This window comes from Pteronotus mesoamericanus, unplaced genomic scaffold (genome assembly GCF_021234165.1).
Source record: "Pteronotus mesoamericanus isolate MK-2021 breed Mesoamerican mustached bat unplaced genomic scaffold, CSHL_Meso_final scaffold_1135, whole genome shotgun sequence".
NCBI classification, from domain to species: Eukaryota; Metazoa; Chordata; class Mammalia; order Chiroptera; family Mormoopidae; genus Pteronotus; species Pteronotus mesoamericanus.
This window is the reverse complement of record NW_026555300.1, coordinates 1226990-1245184: the sequence shown is the minus strand read 5'-3', so window position 1 is coordinate 1245184 and position 18195 is coordinate 1226990. Positions and strand designations below refer to the sequence as shown.

At 41.4% G+C, this 18195-nt stretch overlaps 1 protein-coding gene across 1 annotated transcript; it reads left to right on the top strand.

Annotated features, from left to right (window-relative positions):
• The first annotated feature begins 2068 nt into the window (after positions 1 to 2068).
• LOC129081544 (zinc finger protein 432-like) lies at positions 2069 to 17246 on the top strand. Its single transcript, XM_054587214.1, has 6 exons — positions 2069 to 2141; positions 3414 to 3604; positions 8609 to 8735; positions 9887 to 9982; positions 15524 to 16930; positions 17015 to 17246. The coding sequence occupies exons 2-6, from the start codon at positions 3437 to 3439 to the stop codon at positions 17242 to 17244; spliced, it is 2028 nt and encodes a 675-aa protein (XP_054443189.1). The 5' UTR covers positions 2069 to 2141; positions 3414 to 3436; the 3' UTR covers positions 17245 to 17246.
• Positions 17247 to 18195: the final 949 nt, after the last annotated feature.

Here is an 18195-nt window from a genome sequence, read left to right as displayed (position 1 = left end):
AATAAAAACACTGAGTCCTGCTTAGAGAACAAGAAATAGGAAATTTGCTATGCAGTCAATGCCTTATATTTTTGTCACAAGCCCTGGATTATTGAATATTTTTAAGATTTTTAAGATTTTATTTATTTTTAGAGAGAGGGAAAGGGAGGGAGAAAGGGAGAGAAATATCAATGTGTGGTTGTCTCTGGAGCGCCCCCTACTGGGGATGTGGCATTCAACCCAGGCATGTGCCTGACTGGGATCCAACCAGCGACTTTGGTTTTCAGGCAGTCACTCAATCCACTGAGCCACACCAGCCAGGGCCAATATATTTTTTTAATCAGCTAAATTTAGCCATCTCAATACTTACATTTTTTTTAATCCTCAAACGTGGATATGTTTTTACTACTTTTAGGGAGAGGTCGGGGAGGGGAGAGGAGAAAGACACGGGTGTAAGAAGCATAGGTTCATTGCCTCCCATAAGCGCTCAAACCAGGGATTGAACCCTCTACCTAGGTACGTGCCCTGACTGGGAATTGAACCCCCAACCTTCTGTGTACAGGGTGACACTCCAACTGAACCTCCAGCCAGGGCTCAATACTTACTTGATTCTGTAGTGCAATCATTACATGATTGAGAAGAGCAAAATTTCATGACTGATTTGTGTTTTACAAGGATCACCTTGTAAAGGTGAGGTAGTACAAGCCAAGGGTGTAAGCAGGGACAATTCTAGCATCTCACTTCAGAGACTTAGCATAGTACTGATGGAGAAGTTGGAAGATGAAACTGATTTCCAGCTTTGACCTGTAGCAACATGATTTTATCAGGTACATTCTGAGAATTATAAGGGCTTATGGTGTTGATCATAATGTGAGCACACAGTGAACCTGACGTCTGTGCCACAGTTCCCGTTCTCAAGATATCTGGTTCCTCCCTGGGAGAGAGTGTCCTAGCTCAGGGTTTGAGCCACTGTGAATGGGAGCAGGAGCAGGGCTGGAGATGCGCAGTAGGCCTGCAAATGGCTGGCAAAGACCTCTTGGTGAGCTGATACAGATGCACACGACTATGGGAAATCCAGTTCTTTGAGATCGTTTTATTTTTTGAATGTTCATAGAAGTTCCATTTGCAATATTCAAAGAAAACTGGAAACAACCAAAAGGTCCACCAGCTGATGAACGATTAAACACATTTTGGAATGCCTTTACAGTGGAATAATGAGCAACAAAAGGAGAGAACTTATTGATGCTTCACAACTATTCTGTTGTGTGAAAGAAGCAAGATAAAAACCGTGCATACAGTAAGAGTCTCTTCATAAAATGCAGGCCAATCTAGTGACAAGGCAGTTCAGTGTCTGCCTAGCATGTTTTATGTTTGAGCTGGTTGAGTCTGTAAAGAAGCTCATAACGTCTATCTTTTGCGCTCACTTTGTGATCACTGCATCCCCAGTACCACCCCACTTCCAACCCTTGTTCTTCCAAATGAACTGCCACCTGCCGCCTCCGGGGCCGAGCTCCCCAGAGACCGTTCTGTACGGACTCGGGACTTCCCCCAAGATGGCTGCGCCCACCGCGCTCTTGCCCACGGTGCAAACCGTGTATTTTCATGACGCCCTGCCAGCTTTTTTTGGTCAAGCGTGCTTAAGTGTTTACACGGCTTCCAAAACTGTTCTTGATTAGACTAGTGACTGAGGTGTCCAGAAATTTTAATGTTCCACCGGGCTGAGACATCACGGCCGTAACGGCCGCTCAGAATGTACGACGCGCCCTTTTCGTCCTGGTGGGCTCCGGCCCTTGAAAAACAGGCATCGTTCACATTACCCTACAAAAAAATGAAGTTGCTCCCATATCATGTTTGCCTTCTGTGACCTCAAGCCTCTGCAAACCTCTGCACATTCCTATTCCTATCAGGGCTGACGTGCCAAAAAGGAACCGTTTCGGCAGCAGTCTCTCGCCCTCCCCTTGTTCGGCCACCTAAGCAAAAGCCTGTGTACGTCACGCGTGCGAAGATGGCGGCCCGCAGGGTGTCAAGGCGACGGCGACGCGGGTATTGTACCTCATAAAGAAAAGCCAGAAACGTGTATTCCGTTCTCCATAGAAACGCGGCAGAAGCGCCTGGAGCGTTCATCTGTCGTTCCCGGGAGAGGAGGCCAGAGGGGAGAGAAGGTAGGCAAGTTAGGCCCTGCAGGGGTCGCTCGCTTACAGGTTCAGGAGAGACTCAGGTCCGTGCGTGGGCGCGTCTGTCCGCCGCTGGTTAGGTGGCTGCTCAGGTGAGTCGGTGAAGGCAGCGCAGGGGCGGGGAGCACGAAGGAGTCTACCGGGTGTCTGCGATCGGGGTGTCTTTGGGTTCAATCACAGCGGGGCTCTGGTGGTCCGTGATTAAAGCTGTGAACAGTTCAACTCCCGAGAGTCTGGAAATCTGAGTTCAGGGTCTTTGGGGGTCACCCTACCTGTGGATGGGCTGGTGTTTGTCTGTGACCGCGGCGTCCGGGCAGTAGCTGAGTAACTTGGATCCAGTGATCGAGGAACCATTAAGGGAGGTCAGTGTGGGCGTGTATCTGGTCTGGTTTTGGGTATTAATCTGGCGGGGGTGGTGGCCACTGTTTTTTGTTCCAAGATGTGGAACCGCAGAAAGCCTGGAGGATCAGGGGCCCTCATGCTTCTGTCTTCAGCTCTGGCTGCTGAACAAAGTCCCTCCTCCACCACATATGTTCGTTCCTTTGGTTCTCCCACATCATCCTGTCCCTTTCGACCCTCAGAAATAAAAGTTTTGGTGTTGAATGAACCATTCAGCATATTTAAAATTACCCTACTTTGCCGTGTATAATGCACACTTTTGCCCAAATTTTTGAGGGAAAATGAGGGTGCGCATTATTCATGGGCAGCACTGAAACCGCGGGTGTGCATTATGTACGGCAGAATACAGTAATAAGCTTTTTATTTAAGATTCTGTTTTCATTTTCCTTCTGCAGGTTTACTGTGTATTTCCTTTCAGGTTCTATGTATGAGCATATAAAGCCTGCTATTTCCCCAGTACTTAATTATTTTTTAACTTTTTAAAATTTGTATTTATAGCTCATATTCCTTCTCTCTCTCCTTTTTTCCCTGTGTTCATTGTTGCTCATAGTGAAGTGTGTATATAAATAGGGTATATAAAGACTTTTAATAAGGTGTGAGGGCGACATAGTTTAAAGGAGAGGTTTACAGTTCCTCACTGTCCATGTGACTTCATTTCTATAATTGTTCTGAAAATTACTTGCCACTTTCCCTTTCACATTCAAGGTACTTTTATACCTTCAGGGTCTTATGTTTTATTACCTAAGATATAATCTCTAGGGAACCAAATAAAGAGATGGAAATACTCGGTACCACGTGTTGAAGTGAGCAGACAGCAAGGAGAATGTAACCCTGAAAGTAATTTTGCTCGTCATCTTACAGGTCTGGCAAGAGATGAGAAAGGAATGAAGAAAGAGGAGGTTCCAGGACCTAGTTTTGCCCTTTCTGGGAACACTTTCAACTGGAGTGTGAGATTTCTAACTAGAAATTTGGGGTATATCAAAGAAGACAAAGAGAAGAGTATACCAGTTGCTGGCCGTTTCCTAAAACAGAAGAAAATGATCCAGGCTCAGGTGACTTTAGGTTTATTTTCTCCCTTATTTCATAATGGATTTGTAGAGGCCTGTAAAAATTAGTTCAGTATTTAGAGTAAAATGAACTTTGAACCTAACTCCAGCACCATGGCAAAGAATATAGTACTCATGATTCTGATTAAATAATTAATGTTAGAAAGTAGCGTGTAACTGAAGGATCCCCTAGGATACATTAGCTGTCAGCTTGTATCTAATGTCTATGGCAGCCAACACAACAAGAGAATTATGTTGTTATATGATATGTATCATATACTGTGAGGAGACGGCTGATGGTTGCTCAGGGGGTGTCAATGTTTCATGACACGCAGGTCTCAGGAAAAATGTTATGTTCTTCCTAGAGGTGACGGAGTGGACAGTGTTTTGAACGTCTAGTAAAGGCAGAAGCAGATTTCATACTGCTGTTTATTCCAGGGTTCCTCAGAGACCCATGTGGGAAGAAACCAGTCAGACTCAGTGAAGACAGTTTTATCAGGAGAGCAATGCAAGTCACTCAAAGGACTCACTCAGCATTGTGTCTGTTTGGGTTTATTCAATAATAAAACCCAAAAGGCCTAGGAAAATGGGAGGATTGTATGGCTTTCAAATGGTCCTCCATCAACAGGTAGCTGAAGTGGCATTAGAGTTCCAGTTTGGCCTTGGATAGCTGTAAGAAATTTTGTCTTGTAAGAGCTTGCGGTATTGGGTCCTAGGGTGTTTGCTTTATAACTTCATGCCATCTTAGAAAATGCAGAATCCTCCCCCATTTTCAAATCCAATTCTGACCTCCTCTTCTTTCTTTGTTTTTATTTTCTATAGTTATACAGATTACTCACAGATACATTTTAAAGAAAAAAATATTAATGATGGAATGAGTACCCCTGGGCAAAGAAAAGTGAATTCCCTTTTCATAGCGTTCTTCCTTGTCCCCTCAAACTGCTTTAACAAATGTTTGCTAGTGTGCCTTCCTGTCAGTAAACCTGCGTGTGCATCTGTATATATGCATCTATTCACAAACGTATGTGGATTTATGTACATATCTGAGTACATAAACACATGTATTATAACATTTGTGTATCAATGGACCCATACTTCAAATAATATAACCTGTTTGCCTATGGTGGTATAATTTAAGCATCTAAAGGAAGGCCTGCAATTGATTGGTGAATATTAACTATATAAAATTCCAGTTGTCCACAGTGATACTAAAAAAAAATGAGTTACACTATGTAAAGCATCTAGATGAGTGTTGGCTACATAGTAAGTGATATGTGGGATCATCTATCTATGCCTTCAATCTCCACCAGTAACTAATAACAGGACACTATAAAATTGCATAACTTTCAGCCATCTGAATGACCCAATATTCTTTTTTTTCCTTTTAAAGGTTTTATTGTTTTTAAAGAGAAGGGAAGGAAGGGAAAAGGAGAGGGAGAGTAACATCAGTATTGAAGAGAAACATTGATTGGTTGCCTCTCACACACCCCAAACGGGGAACCTGGCCTGCAATCCAGGCATGTGCCCTGACTGGGAATCAAACAGGTGACCTTTTGATTCATGGGTCGGTGCTCATCCCACTGAGCCACACCAGCCAGGGCATGACCCAATATTCTTTAGCCTTATTTTACACTTTCCTCAGCATGGGTGAGGTTGAAATCCTTGTATATTTTTTGGTCAGTTGTATTTTTTTCTCTTATGAAATGCCTGTCCTTATCATTTTTACATTTTAAACAACTAATTTTTTTACTGATTAATAGAAGTTGTTTATATCCACTATATATTGATCCTTTTGCTTATTAAAAATATTTCCCGCCCTGGCCAGTGTGGCTCAGTGGATTGAGTTGGCCTGTGAACCAAAGGGTTGCTGGTTCGATTCCCAGTCAGTGCACAGGCCTGGGTTGTGGGCCAGGTCCCCAGTAGAGGGCACGTGAGAGGCAACCACACATTGATGTTTCACTCCCTTTCTTTCTCCCTCCCTTCCCCTCTAAAAATAAATAAATAAAAATCTTAAAAAAAAAAATTTCCCTAGCTTGTCAGTTTTCTTTTACCTTTGCCCATGATATCTTTTCAACTCAGATGTTTTAATTTTTCCTTTCACAAAATGTGTTGCTTGTTTCCTGTGATTTTTTTTGGCTTGTGACGTGAACGTACTTCATTCATATTCTTCTCTCTCTATTGCTTCCATAGATTCTTTTGTTTTATGGTTAGGATTTTAAACAGGAAAAAGGTATTTAAACCTAAGTTTTTGTTTTTCCAAATGGATCTGCATTTCACATGAAATAACTCAGAATGTGATCAGATCAGCAGTGTTAAGAATTTGCAGCCCCTACCAATTCTGTTCTTTTTTCTGTGCAGTAATGTCTGCAATAACATCAAGAGAGATTATCCCATCGTTTTTTTCCTAGCTGGCCATTCAGTTGACAAGCAGATCTCAATTCACTTTTTGGTGGCATTGGGCCTAGAAGGCAGGACCACAGGATGAGGACATTGAAAATATTCCACACTTCTGAGCTGTTTTTATTCATAGCACTTCTGACACCAAACATGTGGGTATTTTTCTCACACCTACCCATTCTGCAACTCTTGCAACACCGGCTGGGTGTCCTACAATTCAACTCAATTCCAACACTAACTACCTGGGAGGCAGCCTCAGATCCCACAGGTTAGGAGCTCAGTCCCACAAAACTGCCCCCATTTTAGAGGACAGTCGAAAGTCCCAGGCTGTCATCTCTACTTCTGATGACCAGCTCTAAATTTGGAGATTCCCACAACTCCCTTCTCAGGTTTGGCAGTTTGTTGGAATGACTCACAGAACTCAGGAAAGCAATTTACATACATCTAGTTTATCATAAAGGCTGTAACTCAGGATTAACCACATGGAAGATATGCACAGGACAAGGCGTGAGGGAAAGGTGCAAAGGTCCTCTTGGAGCACCAACCTGGCAGCACCTCAGTGTGTTCACCAACCCAGAAGCGCTCCGTACCTGTTGTTTAGGGGGTTTAATTGTGTGGGCATGATTGATTACATCATTGGCCATTGGTGATTGAACTCAACCTCCAGTCCCTCCTTTGTACCTGGAGGTTGGTAGTCTTTCTGCAGACCGACCCCCACCCTGAAGTCATCAAGGTCCCTGCCAGTCATCTCATTAGCATGCAGAAGGCAGTCCTCACTACAGAGAGTCCAAGAGTTTTAGAAACTGGGCCAGGAACCAGGGGCAAAGACCAAATATGTTTATTATTTTTTTTCTGGCTTCTGTTGTCTTTGTTTCAGTAAATTTTGTCTTTCTTTTGATGGTGATGCATCTTTTCTTTCTGCTTGTTTTCATAATCTGATTTTTGCCACTGGTCTGTTGTATGGAGTTTCAGCCAGAAGTGTCTACATGCAGATTTCCTGCCTGGCTTTGCTGGCTTACTAAGTCTGAGTTATAGGAAGTTTAATCAGTTCTGAAAATTTTTCCTTCCTGAGGTCTTCATATGCTTCTCTGTTTCTCTATCTCTTCCAAAAACTACATACAGGCCTTTGTTAGACCTTTCTCTGTCCTTCATATTTATTAAACTCTCCTTTATATTTTCAACCTCCTTGTGGAGCTACTTCATTTAGGAGTTATTTTTTATTTTTATTTCTATATTTTTTTATTGATTTATTGATTTGAGAGAGAGAAATTTGTTGTTGTACTTACTTGTGAATTCACTGGTAGATTCTTGTATGTGCCTTGACCAGGGGTCGAACCCACAGCCTCGGTGTATGGTCAGAACTCTAACCAGCTAAGGTACCTGGCCAGAGCTTTGGTTATTTTTTAAAATGTATATTCCAGTTTACTAATTATCTCTTCAGTGTATCTAATATGTTAACCTTTTGTGAAGTAATAATAAATATGTATAATACATTGGTCCTGCCCCTAGTTTCTGACACAGGGCTCCAAAATCCTTGTAATTTGCTAAGTGATAAGATACTAGGAACATCTTTTGCTTTCATATTTGGTCTTTGACCTCAGTTCTTGAAGGGGTTTCTAAGTGCCTTCAAATTTCCTGGGTGAGAGCAGTGTCTACTGTTCTAATGAGGTGACTTTTGGTGGATTCCCAGATGAAAGCTGGTCAGCAGAACGATCAAGCCATGATCTGAAACTTGGAATTTTCAGCTCTATATCCCATTATCCAGACAGGGGATAAGGACTGGGAATAGAGTTAATGATCAATCATGCCTACATAATGGAGTCTCCACACAAAACCCAAAGGTATGGGGTTTGGACAGCTTCTGGGTTGGCGAACACCTTGCCCTATACATCTCTTCCATCTGCATGTTCGTCTGTATCCTTTTATAATAAACTGATATACAGTAAGTAATCTGTTTTTCTGAGTTCCCCAAGTTGCTCTCGCAAATTAAGCAAACCTAAGGAGGGCATCGGAACCTTCAATTATAGCTGGTCAGTCAGAAGCACAGGTGACAGCCTGTACTTGAATCGAAGTAGGGGTTAGAGGGCCAGTTTTGTAGGATTGAGCCCTTAACCTGTGGGACCTGACACTGTCTCCAGGTAGATAGTATCAGAACCGAGATGAATTGTAGGACACTCAGCTGGTGTTGGAGTACTTCTTAGTGGTGGGTTAAAAAAAAAAACAACACATTGGAACTGGTGTCAGAATCATAGTTAAGCCCTGACCAGTGCAGCTCAGGGGGTTGGGCATTGTCCTGCAAAGCAAAAGGTTTTTGGTTAGATTCCCAGTCAGGGCACTTGCCTAGGTTTTGTGTTTGGTCCCTGGCTGAGATGCATGTGAGAGGTAACCGATCTCTGTTTCTCTCCCTTTCTTTCTCCCTCCCCTCTCCTCTCTTTGACCTCGGTTCCTGAAAGAGTTTCTAAATGCCTGAGAGAGAGAGAGAGAGAGAAAGAGAGAGAGAGAGAGGAAGGAAGGAAGGAATCGTATTTAATATAAGCTGGACAACTTCCTTTATATTATTTATGAACCATTGAAATAAAAGCATTCCCATTAAACAGGACCGTGTTATTACAGGAATCGCTGACGCTGGAAGATGTGGCCGTGGACTTCACCTGGGAGGAGTGGCAGCTCCTGGTCCCCCATCAGAAGGACCTGTACAGGGACGTGATGTTGGAGACCTACAGCAACCTGGTGTCAGTGGGTGAGGCCAGCTCCCTGTGTCACTCATAGTCAGTGGTTCCAGTCAGTGGTCCCTCCTTTCCCAGGTACTTACACTTGGGAGTCGCTGCAGTGTTCTGAATGGCAGATTTTTAGTTTCTCCTGATAAAAGAATTTAATATACTATGAACTGTACCAACACAACTGACACCAAATGTGTGGGGTTTTTCTACACCAACAACCAATTCTCCAACTCTCCAAGTACCAACTGGGTGTCCTGCAGCTCAATTCGATTCAGTTTTGACACCATGCAGAGTTAGTATCGGACTCCACAGGTTTCAGGGCTCAGTACCACAGGACCACCCTCACTTCAGATGCTAGTTGCAAGTATTGGGTGTCCAGGGTTCCCACACTTCTGTACAAGTTGGCTTTGAATCTGTCCAACTTGGCTATAAATCCATTGTTCCCACAACCCCCAACTCCAACTGAGGTTTAATAATTTGCTAGAATGGCTCATAGAACTCAGGAAGACACTTACTACCATGATCAGTTTACTATAAAGTAAAAAATTCAGAAATAGCCAAATGGAAGAGATGCTTAGGGCAAAGTGTAGAGGAAGGGGTGTGGACCCACCATGCCCTCTCCGGGCACGCCACCCTTCCAGTACTTCAATGTGGTCCTCAACCTGGAAGCTCTCCCCACTGGGTTGTTCAGAGTTTTAGAGAGGGTCCACTCTATAAGCATAATTGCTTAAGTCCTTGACCATTGATGATTAACTCCATCTCCAGTCGCCTCCCTCTCCACAATGAGGGGAAGGGTTGGAACTGAAGGTTCCAGCCCTCAGTTGATGCCTTTGCCTTTCTGGATCAGCCCCCACCCTGAAGCTATGTAGGGGCCCCCCAGCCACCAGTCATCTCCTTAGCACAGACACTCATCACTCCCGAGGGTCCAGGAACGTTAGCAGTTCTGTGTCAGGAACTGGAACTTAGACTCTCAAAAAAGATGCTCCTATCATGCTGTTCACTTAGGAAATTACAAGGGCTTTAGGAGCTCTGTGCTTGGAACTGATGTCACAAAATGCCCTCTCCTAAGAGAAAAGTCTCTGACATGTGCAAACTGTCTAGTCCCTTAAACATCACATTCTCCTATCTTGACAGACCCCAACTCAAGTCTTCCGTCATTTCCTATGAACAGGGTATCAACTCGGCAAACCAGACATTCTCTCCAAGTTGGAACGAGGGGAAGAACCATGGACAATAGAAGATGAACTCCACAGTCTAGTCTGTCTAGGTGAGTGGGTGAGAACCAACAAGGCAGGTGTCGGGGAGGAAAATAATTTTCCTTTTACCCTTTTAAGTTATTCTGGCTGGGCTAACAATCAAATTGATATGAAACAGGTTAACAGGAGGAAATAACCAAATTTATTATGTATGTACCTACAGGGGCTTCATAAAAATATGGAGCCCAAGGACAAATCAGGCAATTGAAGTAAGAATAAGGAGGCAGAAAGGATTGTGATTTGGGACTCCCAAGGAGAGGAAGTCAATTCACATGGAGATGGAAAAGCCAATATTTGGTGAATAAATGTTTGCTGGACCACAGAGAGGACTTGGATCAAAAGGGCCTTGCTAGGTTCCTCCTTATCACTCCTAGCTCATATTAAACCATACTTACCTGTGATGATGTATCCCTTCCTGGAGCAGGCCCTCTATCTAAATTCTTAAAGGCAGTAAGGGGGAACATCAAAGGTTTTTCCTGAGTCTTCCGTTACTTGAAAATAGCCAGCTTAAAATAATCAATATCCTATAAGGTATCTTTTGGGATGGCAAAATCTGCTTCCCCTACTGAGTCACTGCAGAAGTTATATTCCAGTCAGAGTAGGCTGGGGGGGCGTTTGAGGATACAGAAACAGTGCCTCCATATCCCTCCCCTTTAGGGGACTTTTCTTTAGGTCTTTAAAGGGACATAAACCTTTTTTGTCACTTCTGGGAACTAAACCTTGCTTATTTTATCTGACATCCTTATAACTAGTGTTTTGAACTCTGCATCTGGTAGATTGCTTGTCTCCATGTTGTTTAGTTCTTTTTCTGGAGCTTTGTTCTTCCATTTAAAACCTATTTCTTTGTCTCTTTATTTTCTCTGCCTCTCTGTTTCCTTCTATGTATTAGGTAGATCTACTATGTCTCCCAGTATTGGTAGAGTGGCCTTATGTAGTAAGTGTCCTGTAGGGTCCATGAGTGAAGCTTCCCCAGTTACATGACCAGGGAGGTGCTTCAAGAGCCCTCAGCTCTTGCCCTGATGACAGATAATTTAGTTCAACCCTGTATGTCCCTGGTGCCTTTTGAGCTACTGCCAAAGTGCTGGGACTCAGAGGGAGTTAGTCCGAGTAGGTCCATGTGGGTCCTCTAAGAGGAACTGCCTGGGATTCCAGGAGCCCTTTGTTTCACTCACTGACATTCTCTCCTGGTTTTCACACCTAGAAATGATGGGGCCTTCTTTTCCCAGGACTGGAACCCTGGGCTGGGGAGCCTAGTAGGCCTGGTAGGTCTGGGACCCCTGGCTCCTCAACGGGGACCTATGCAGCTGAGATATCCCTTCCAATTTTTAACCACAATACCTGGGAATGGAACCAGCCCATGCCGAGTCTCCGCCCCTTCTGCCAGTCTTGATGTGGTTGTTCTTTGTATCCTTAGTTATAGGTCTTATGTTTAACTAGATTTCAGGCAGTTTGAATGATGGTTGTCCTGTAGTTTAGCTGTAATTTTGATGTGGTTGTAGGTGGCTTTGAGTATCATGTTTATGTACATTGCCATCTTAACTGGAAGCCCCTTCTACTGTATTCTTAATCCTTAACATTTTCCTCCAGTTTTACAAATTAAGCTCTTTTTTTTCCTCTGAAGGAGACTCCAAATTTACATCTCCTTTAAAATTGTCTAACATATACTTCCAAGTTTTAAATATTTTACTGGCCTGAGATTTCCAAGTTTTCGCATGAACAGCAGGAATAATTTTCCTTTCAAAAAACAAAAACAAAAAACTTCCCACTGTCCTATTTCAGTATTAATGCCTCTTTTAGCGTGGGATATCTCCTTTCCTGTCCATGCTGGCATTACAAGAATGTTCTCCACCTATCGTGCTCTCATCTTAAAGTCCCTGCTGTTTCTGTTGACTGCTTAACTTGAAAAAACCATTTTAAATCCTATAACAGTTCTAGCTCAGATCATAGCTTATGCCTGCTTCAGTGTGCTTACTTTGTACCTTTGATATTTCTGATTTTTCTTTAGTTCATTTCAAGTTTCAGCATTTTATTCATTTCCATTTGCTTTTCCCATTATATTCTTTTTTTGTTTTTTTAAACAGCTTTATTGAGATAATTTATTGATATATACCCTACAGTTTACCAAATTAAACATACAATTCAGTGTTTTGTAGTTTATTAACAGTTATATAACCACATCAAAGTCAATTTTGGAAGGTTTTCATCACTTTATAAAAACCACTTTTGCCCTGGCCAGATGGCTCAGCTGGTTGAAATGTCATCCCAAACACCAAGAGATTGTGGTTTTGATTCCTAGCCAGGGCACATACCTAGGTAACAGGCTTGAACCCTAGTCAGGGAGCATACAGGAGGCAACTGATCAATGTTTCTCTCTCACATTGCTGTTTCTCTTTCTCTCTCTCTCTCCCCCTTCCTTTCTCTAAAATCAATAAGGAAATTTTTAAAAATGCTTTCTCCTAAGCCCAAGGCTAGGCAACCATTAATCTATTTCTACCTCTATAGATTTGTTTGTTCTTGGTATTTTATATAAATGGAATCATAAAAGATGTAGTCTTTTGAGTCTGGCTTCTTTCATTTGGCATGTTTTTGAAGTTTTTTATGTTTTAGTATGTATCAGCACTTTATTCTTTTTTATGGCCAAATAAAAGTCCACTGTATGCATCTGCCACACTTTTTTACCCATTCACCTATTGATGGATTTTTGGGTTGTTTCAACTTTTTGGCTTTTATGCTTTCATTTTTTTCTAGATATATCCCTAAGAATGGAGTCCTTGGGTCATATGGAATCCAGGAAGTGTCTAAATGTGGGGCTTCTGGACTCATGGGCAGGATTACCTTTTCCTGGCCATAATGTGTGACAATAAACACAAGGCTTTACCAATGAAGGAAGCTCACCTGAGCCTTTGTTGTCCAGGGTTTGTGTTAGGGCTCAGATACATATTGCCTACATGGCTGACCTTTAGTCCCTCTAGAAGTTGGGCTTATACTTATAGTCTCCAGTTTCTCCAAAGGTCATAACTGATCTGGCTTAGCCCAAAGCCCCTATCAAAAATCACACTGTCAGACTCTCTGGTGGCCAAAGCCACCACGCACACAGACAGGACATTTCAGAAGTCTAGAGATTACCTCCCAGTAAGCAAGGGCTAGACCTCTCTTTGCCTGAGGTTAAATCTGTACTGAAGGTAACTGTAAAAATGAATAATAAAGGGATTAATTTAGAAAAATAGAGGAAATAGACCTTATGGTGGTAGTCAAAATAGGAATGACAGCATAATATGTCCAAGGTATGTCTACATTTTGAATTAGGAAGATGATGCTATGAATTAGGAATGAAGGCATGGCACACATGAGGAAACATGAGGCCATAAGGTTGACTATCAAAAGAGTGGCCTAAAGTTGGGCAAATTAAAGCCACTCTTAGAAGGTTTCTGCAAGAGAAAGGGTGGAGTGGGAACATGCCAAAAAAGGAGTATTCATGGAGATATATGCTGTTATTGCCAGGGTGATTGATTGTATTTCATATGTAATTGAGGCAGCATGGTGGAGAGTTGGTTGGTTTTATGTTTTTGTAGCTCTGCGTTGCCTTAACTTTCTCCTGGCTGTTAGTAATATGATAATAATAAGGAACAAGCAGATGTTCTAATAAAAACTGAAGATAAAGCTGACAGAACCTAGATCTTCAAGGAGGAAGTTGGTCCTTTAGTACAACCTAGCTGTTGCCAAGGAGATATAAAGGTAAAAATTACCTTAGATGCTGCAGGTAGCCAGTGAGGAAATAAGTACATCAGGGACATTGAAATGGGAAAATTTGGGATATGATTTTTGTATTGAAAGCAGAATATGATTGGAAAAGGTGACAGTTTCCATATCCCATGCAGTATATTAGCTTCTGAAGATGATTATGTGGCACACTGGCCAGCTGCAAGGTTTCCTGTTAATAACCGTTGCCCTATTTTGTTATGAGTGGAATATATGATAACATGACATAGCTAGCCATGGCAAGTGTGGCTCAGTTGGAACATCATTCCATAACTGAAAGGTTGCATGTTTGATTCCTGATCAGGGCACATATCTAGGTTACGGGTTTCACCCCTAGTCAGGGTGCATATGATCCCTGCTCTGGGCACATACAGGAAGCAACCTGTCAGTGCTTTTCCCTCACATTGATGTTTCTCTCTCTCTTCTCCTCTCTAAAAGAGCAATGAAAAAAAAATGTCCTCAGTTAAGGATAAAAAATAAAATAAACAAACAAAAAACATGACATAGCTAGACTAAAGGCTGGAGTATTAATTATATGAGTTGTTACTCAATATGATTGATGTTTCTGGAAAGTTAGCTTGATTGGTGGTCTACAGAAGGGCAAATTTAGGAGCAGGATTATGATACAAGAGTCTGCCTCAGCTCATCCTAATTCAAATTCTGAAGACCTTCCATTCTTAGTTGCTAGGTAACAAATATGTTTATTCTGTGCCCCCCAGTATGCATTTTCTCTGACCCTACAGTCAGAATTTTGTGCCTCTAAGTGTACCTTAAAGAATTCCCAAACCCTAAGTGCTGGAATATCTAAAACCTTGGTTTGTACCTTTATCACTTTTCATACTACAGGTCCTTTCAACATATCACTCAGTATCCTTTTCTTGAATATAGGTATATATTGATTATTTCCACATTGTTATCTCCAACCGATCTTGACATCTGTAGGACATATCTAATAATAATCTCATGGTTTATGTTCCACAATGCATACTTTTTTTCTACACTTTCCAGATTTTAGTAATTGCCCTCATTTGATTTGAAATGCTTCTACCTACCCAGTGGCTCAAGTCATATAGTTAGCAGAGTAACCCTGGATTCCTCACTTTCATTAACCACTCTTCCCATGGAAACTATCATTCAACTTTGTCTTTTCTTTATTCAGTATACCCTGATTTCCACCATCCGCATTGCTCCTTTAATTCATGCTTAACAATCTCCAACTTCATTCTTTTTTTTTTCCTTTTCTTTTTAATTTTTTTCCCCTAACTAGATTTAAGATCAGTAAAAGTAAGGCATATATTATATATTCCAAATACCAGCACAGTGCCAATACATAGGATCCATTCAATAAGTAATTTGGGGTTGAAAAAATTCAATCCTCATCATTTGGATTTTCTCTTCCACCTCTGAGATCTAGGTCTTTCCAAATTCTGTGGAATGGTGTTCCTCCAAACCCTGTAGTTTACTACAAACAATGATTTGCTTGTATTTTACTGTCTCTACATGTTTTGCAAGGTCCAAAAGCAACCAAATCTACATAAATTGACCACTATGTAACCTTAACATTATACTAGCTGCTTTTTCCTTTTGGTTCATGTATACCATTGTGTTTTTACCAATGTGTAAGAAATTAGGAATACTTATACATGGTGTTTCTTTTAGCATGTTATCACAGGGTTGTCAGTGAAGTGCCATTTAAAAAAAAAGACAAGGAAAAGAAAACAAAACAGTTTAAAATGAAATGGTTTTGTTCCAAATAAGATTATGAAAGAATTTATTGTTTTCTTCTTTCCTAGACACTAGCAAAGTTGAAAATTATCTCCAAGGTCAGTGGGAAAATCAAAGAATGATGAAAGGTATAGAACAAAACTACAGACACAATACATTTGGAAATACTGTTCTTCAAAGCAAAAGTCATTTTCCTTTCAGGCAAAATCATGGTATGTTAGAGTTGTACATGAAAACTCTGAAATCAAATTTAAGTTTGATCAAACCGAGTAAAATCTATGAAACTAAGAACTCTGCTAAATTGAATGGAGATGGAAAATTATTTCAGCATGGCAATCATGAAGATTTTCATCTTAGAGTTAAATTCCCTGTCAGTGCAAAACGCACCAGCAGTAAGTCCCAGGTCATTAAGCATCAGAGATCTCATGAAGTGGAGAAAGCCCACATGTGCAGTGAATGTGGGAAAGCCTTCATTAAGAAGTCTCAGCTCACTGATCATGAGAGAGTTCACACAGGAGAGAAACCTTATGGATGCAGTCTGTGTGCAAAAGTATTCTCCAGAAAGTCCAGGCTCAATGAACATCAGAGAATTCACGAAATAGAGAAATCCTTTATATGCAGTGACTGTGGCAAAGTCTTCACTATGAAGAGCCGTCTGACTGAACACCAGCGAATTCACACTGGAGAAAAACCCTACGTGTGCAGTGAATGTGGAAAAGGCTTCCCAGGGAAGCGTAATCTCATTGTACATCAACGAAATCATACTGGAGAGAAATGCTTTGTCTGTAGTGAATGTGGGAAAGGCTTCACTGGGAGGAGCATGCTCATCATACATCAGCGAACTCATACAGGGGAGAAACCCTACACTTGCAGTGAGTGTGGGAAAGCCTTCACCACGAAGCACTATGTCCTCATACATCAACGAAATCATACAGGAGAGAAACCATATGTATGCAATGAGTGTGGAAAAGGCTTTACCATGAAGAGCCGTCTGATTGAACATCAGCGAATGCACACTGGAGAGAAACCCTATGTGTGCAGTGAATGTGGAAAAGGCTTTCCCAGGAAGAGTAACCTCATTGTGCATCAGAGAAATCATACAGTACAGAAATCCTATGTATGTGGTGAATGTGGGAAAGGCTTCACTGTGAAGAGCATGCTTATCATACATCAGCGAACGCATACTGGAGAGAAACCCTACATCTGCAGTGAGTGTGGGAAAGGCTTCCCCTTGAAGAGTCGGCTAGTTGTACATCAGCGAACACATACTGGAGAGAAACCGTACAGATGCAGTGAATGTGGGAAAGGCTTCATCGTGAACAGTGGGCTGATGTTACACCAGCGAACTCATACTGGAGAGAAACCCTATATATGCAATAAATGTGGAAAAGGTTTTGCCTTTAAGAGCAATCTTGTGGTACATCAGCGGACTCATACTGGAGAGAAACCCTTTTCATGCAGTGAATGTGGAAAAGGCTTCACCATGAAACGCTATCTCATTGTACATCAGCAAATTCATAGAGGAGAGAAATCCTATATATGCAGTGAATGTGGGAAAGGCTTTATCATGGAAACTGAGCTCATTTTACATCAGCAAATCCATACTGGAGAGAAACCTTACGCATGCAATGAATGTGGGAAAGGATTTGCTGTGAAAAGTCGTCTAATCGTCCATCAACGAACTCACACAGGAGAGAAACCTTTTGTGTGCAGTGAATGTGGGAAAGGCTTCTCTTCTAAGAGAAATCTCCTTGTACATCATAGAACTCATACTGGGAACAAACCCTAACAATGCAAAGAATATGGTCACACCTTCAAGAAGAAAATATGCTATGTACAACATCAGAGACTTCACACAGGATAGACTTACTTTATATGTACTGACTGTGGAAAACCCTATTCATACAATATTGATCTCATGACCCACCAGGGAAGTTACACAGGAGACAAATCGTATGTATGCAGTTAGTGTGAGAAAGCCTTTAACATGAATTTGGTACCCACTGTACATCAAAGAACTTATAAAAATAAAAGAAAGAGACCCTATGGATTCAATGATTGGGGTAACCTTTCTCTTACTGGTCAACCCTGGTTAACACATGTAGCAAATGTGTAGGTCAAGGTACATAATCCTTTGCAGAGCCTGAATTTACTACATGCAAGTGAACTCATGTAAGGGGCAAACTGTGATAGTTCAGTGTAGTATGCTCCTAGTATACTTGAATATAGTCAGTGTAGATTAGCCTGTTGCTAGATTTTCACCCATAGGAAATTATGGGATTTGCATAGGAGTGAAATTTAATGAATGCAGAGAATGTGCTAGTGCCTTCAGCAATCAATTACCTCAGACTCTAAGTCAAAATTAACATGTAGGAAAATAACTCTAATACATTCAATGCAGAAAAGCCTTGAGGAAACATTTCTAGGTAATTATATTTCTGAAAAGTATATGCTAATATAAATGTTAAGAATGAAGAGACTAGGAAAGCCTTATAAGGTAATAAAGACTATCTCATTAGTGGTCATAGTGGATCATCAGTGAGCTCATACATAGTGGCAATAAGATGATCATGGGAAAAACTAGAAATAAACCTCAATAGTTGCCTGATATTCATGCTGGGGAGTAATTTTTGGATGGCAAAGAATATGGCAGAATTCATTTCTTATGAATTCACACACAAATAAAACTGTTAGGAATACACTTAATGTAGAGTGACTTCATCAAAATATCAAAGAATTC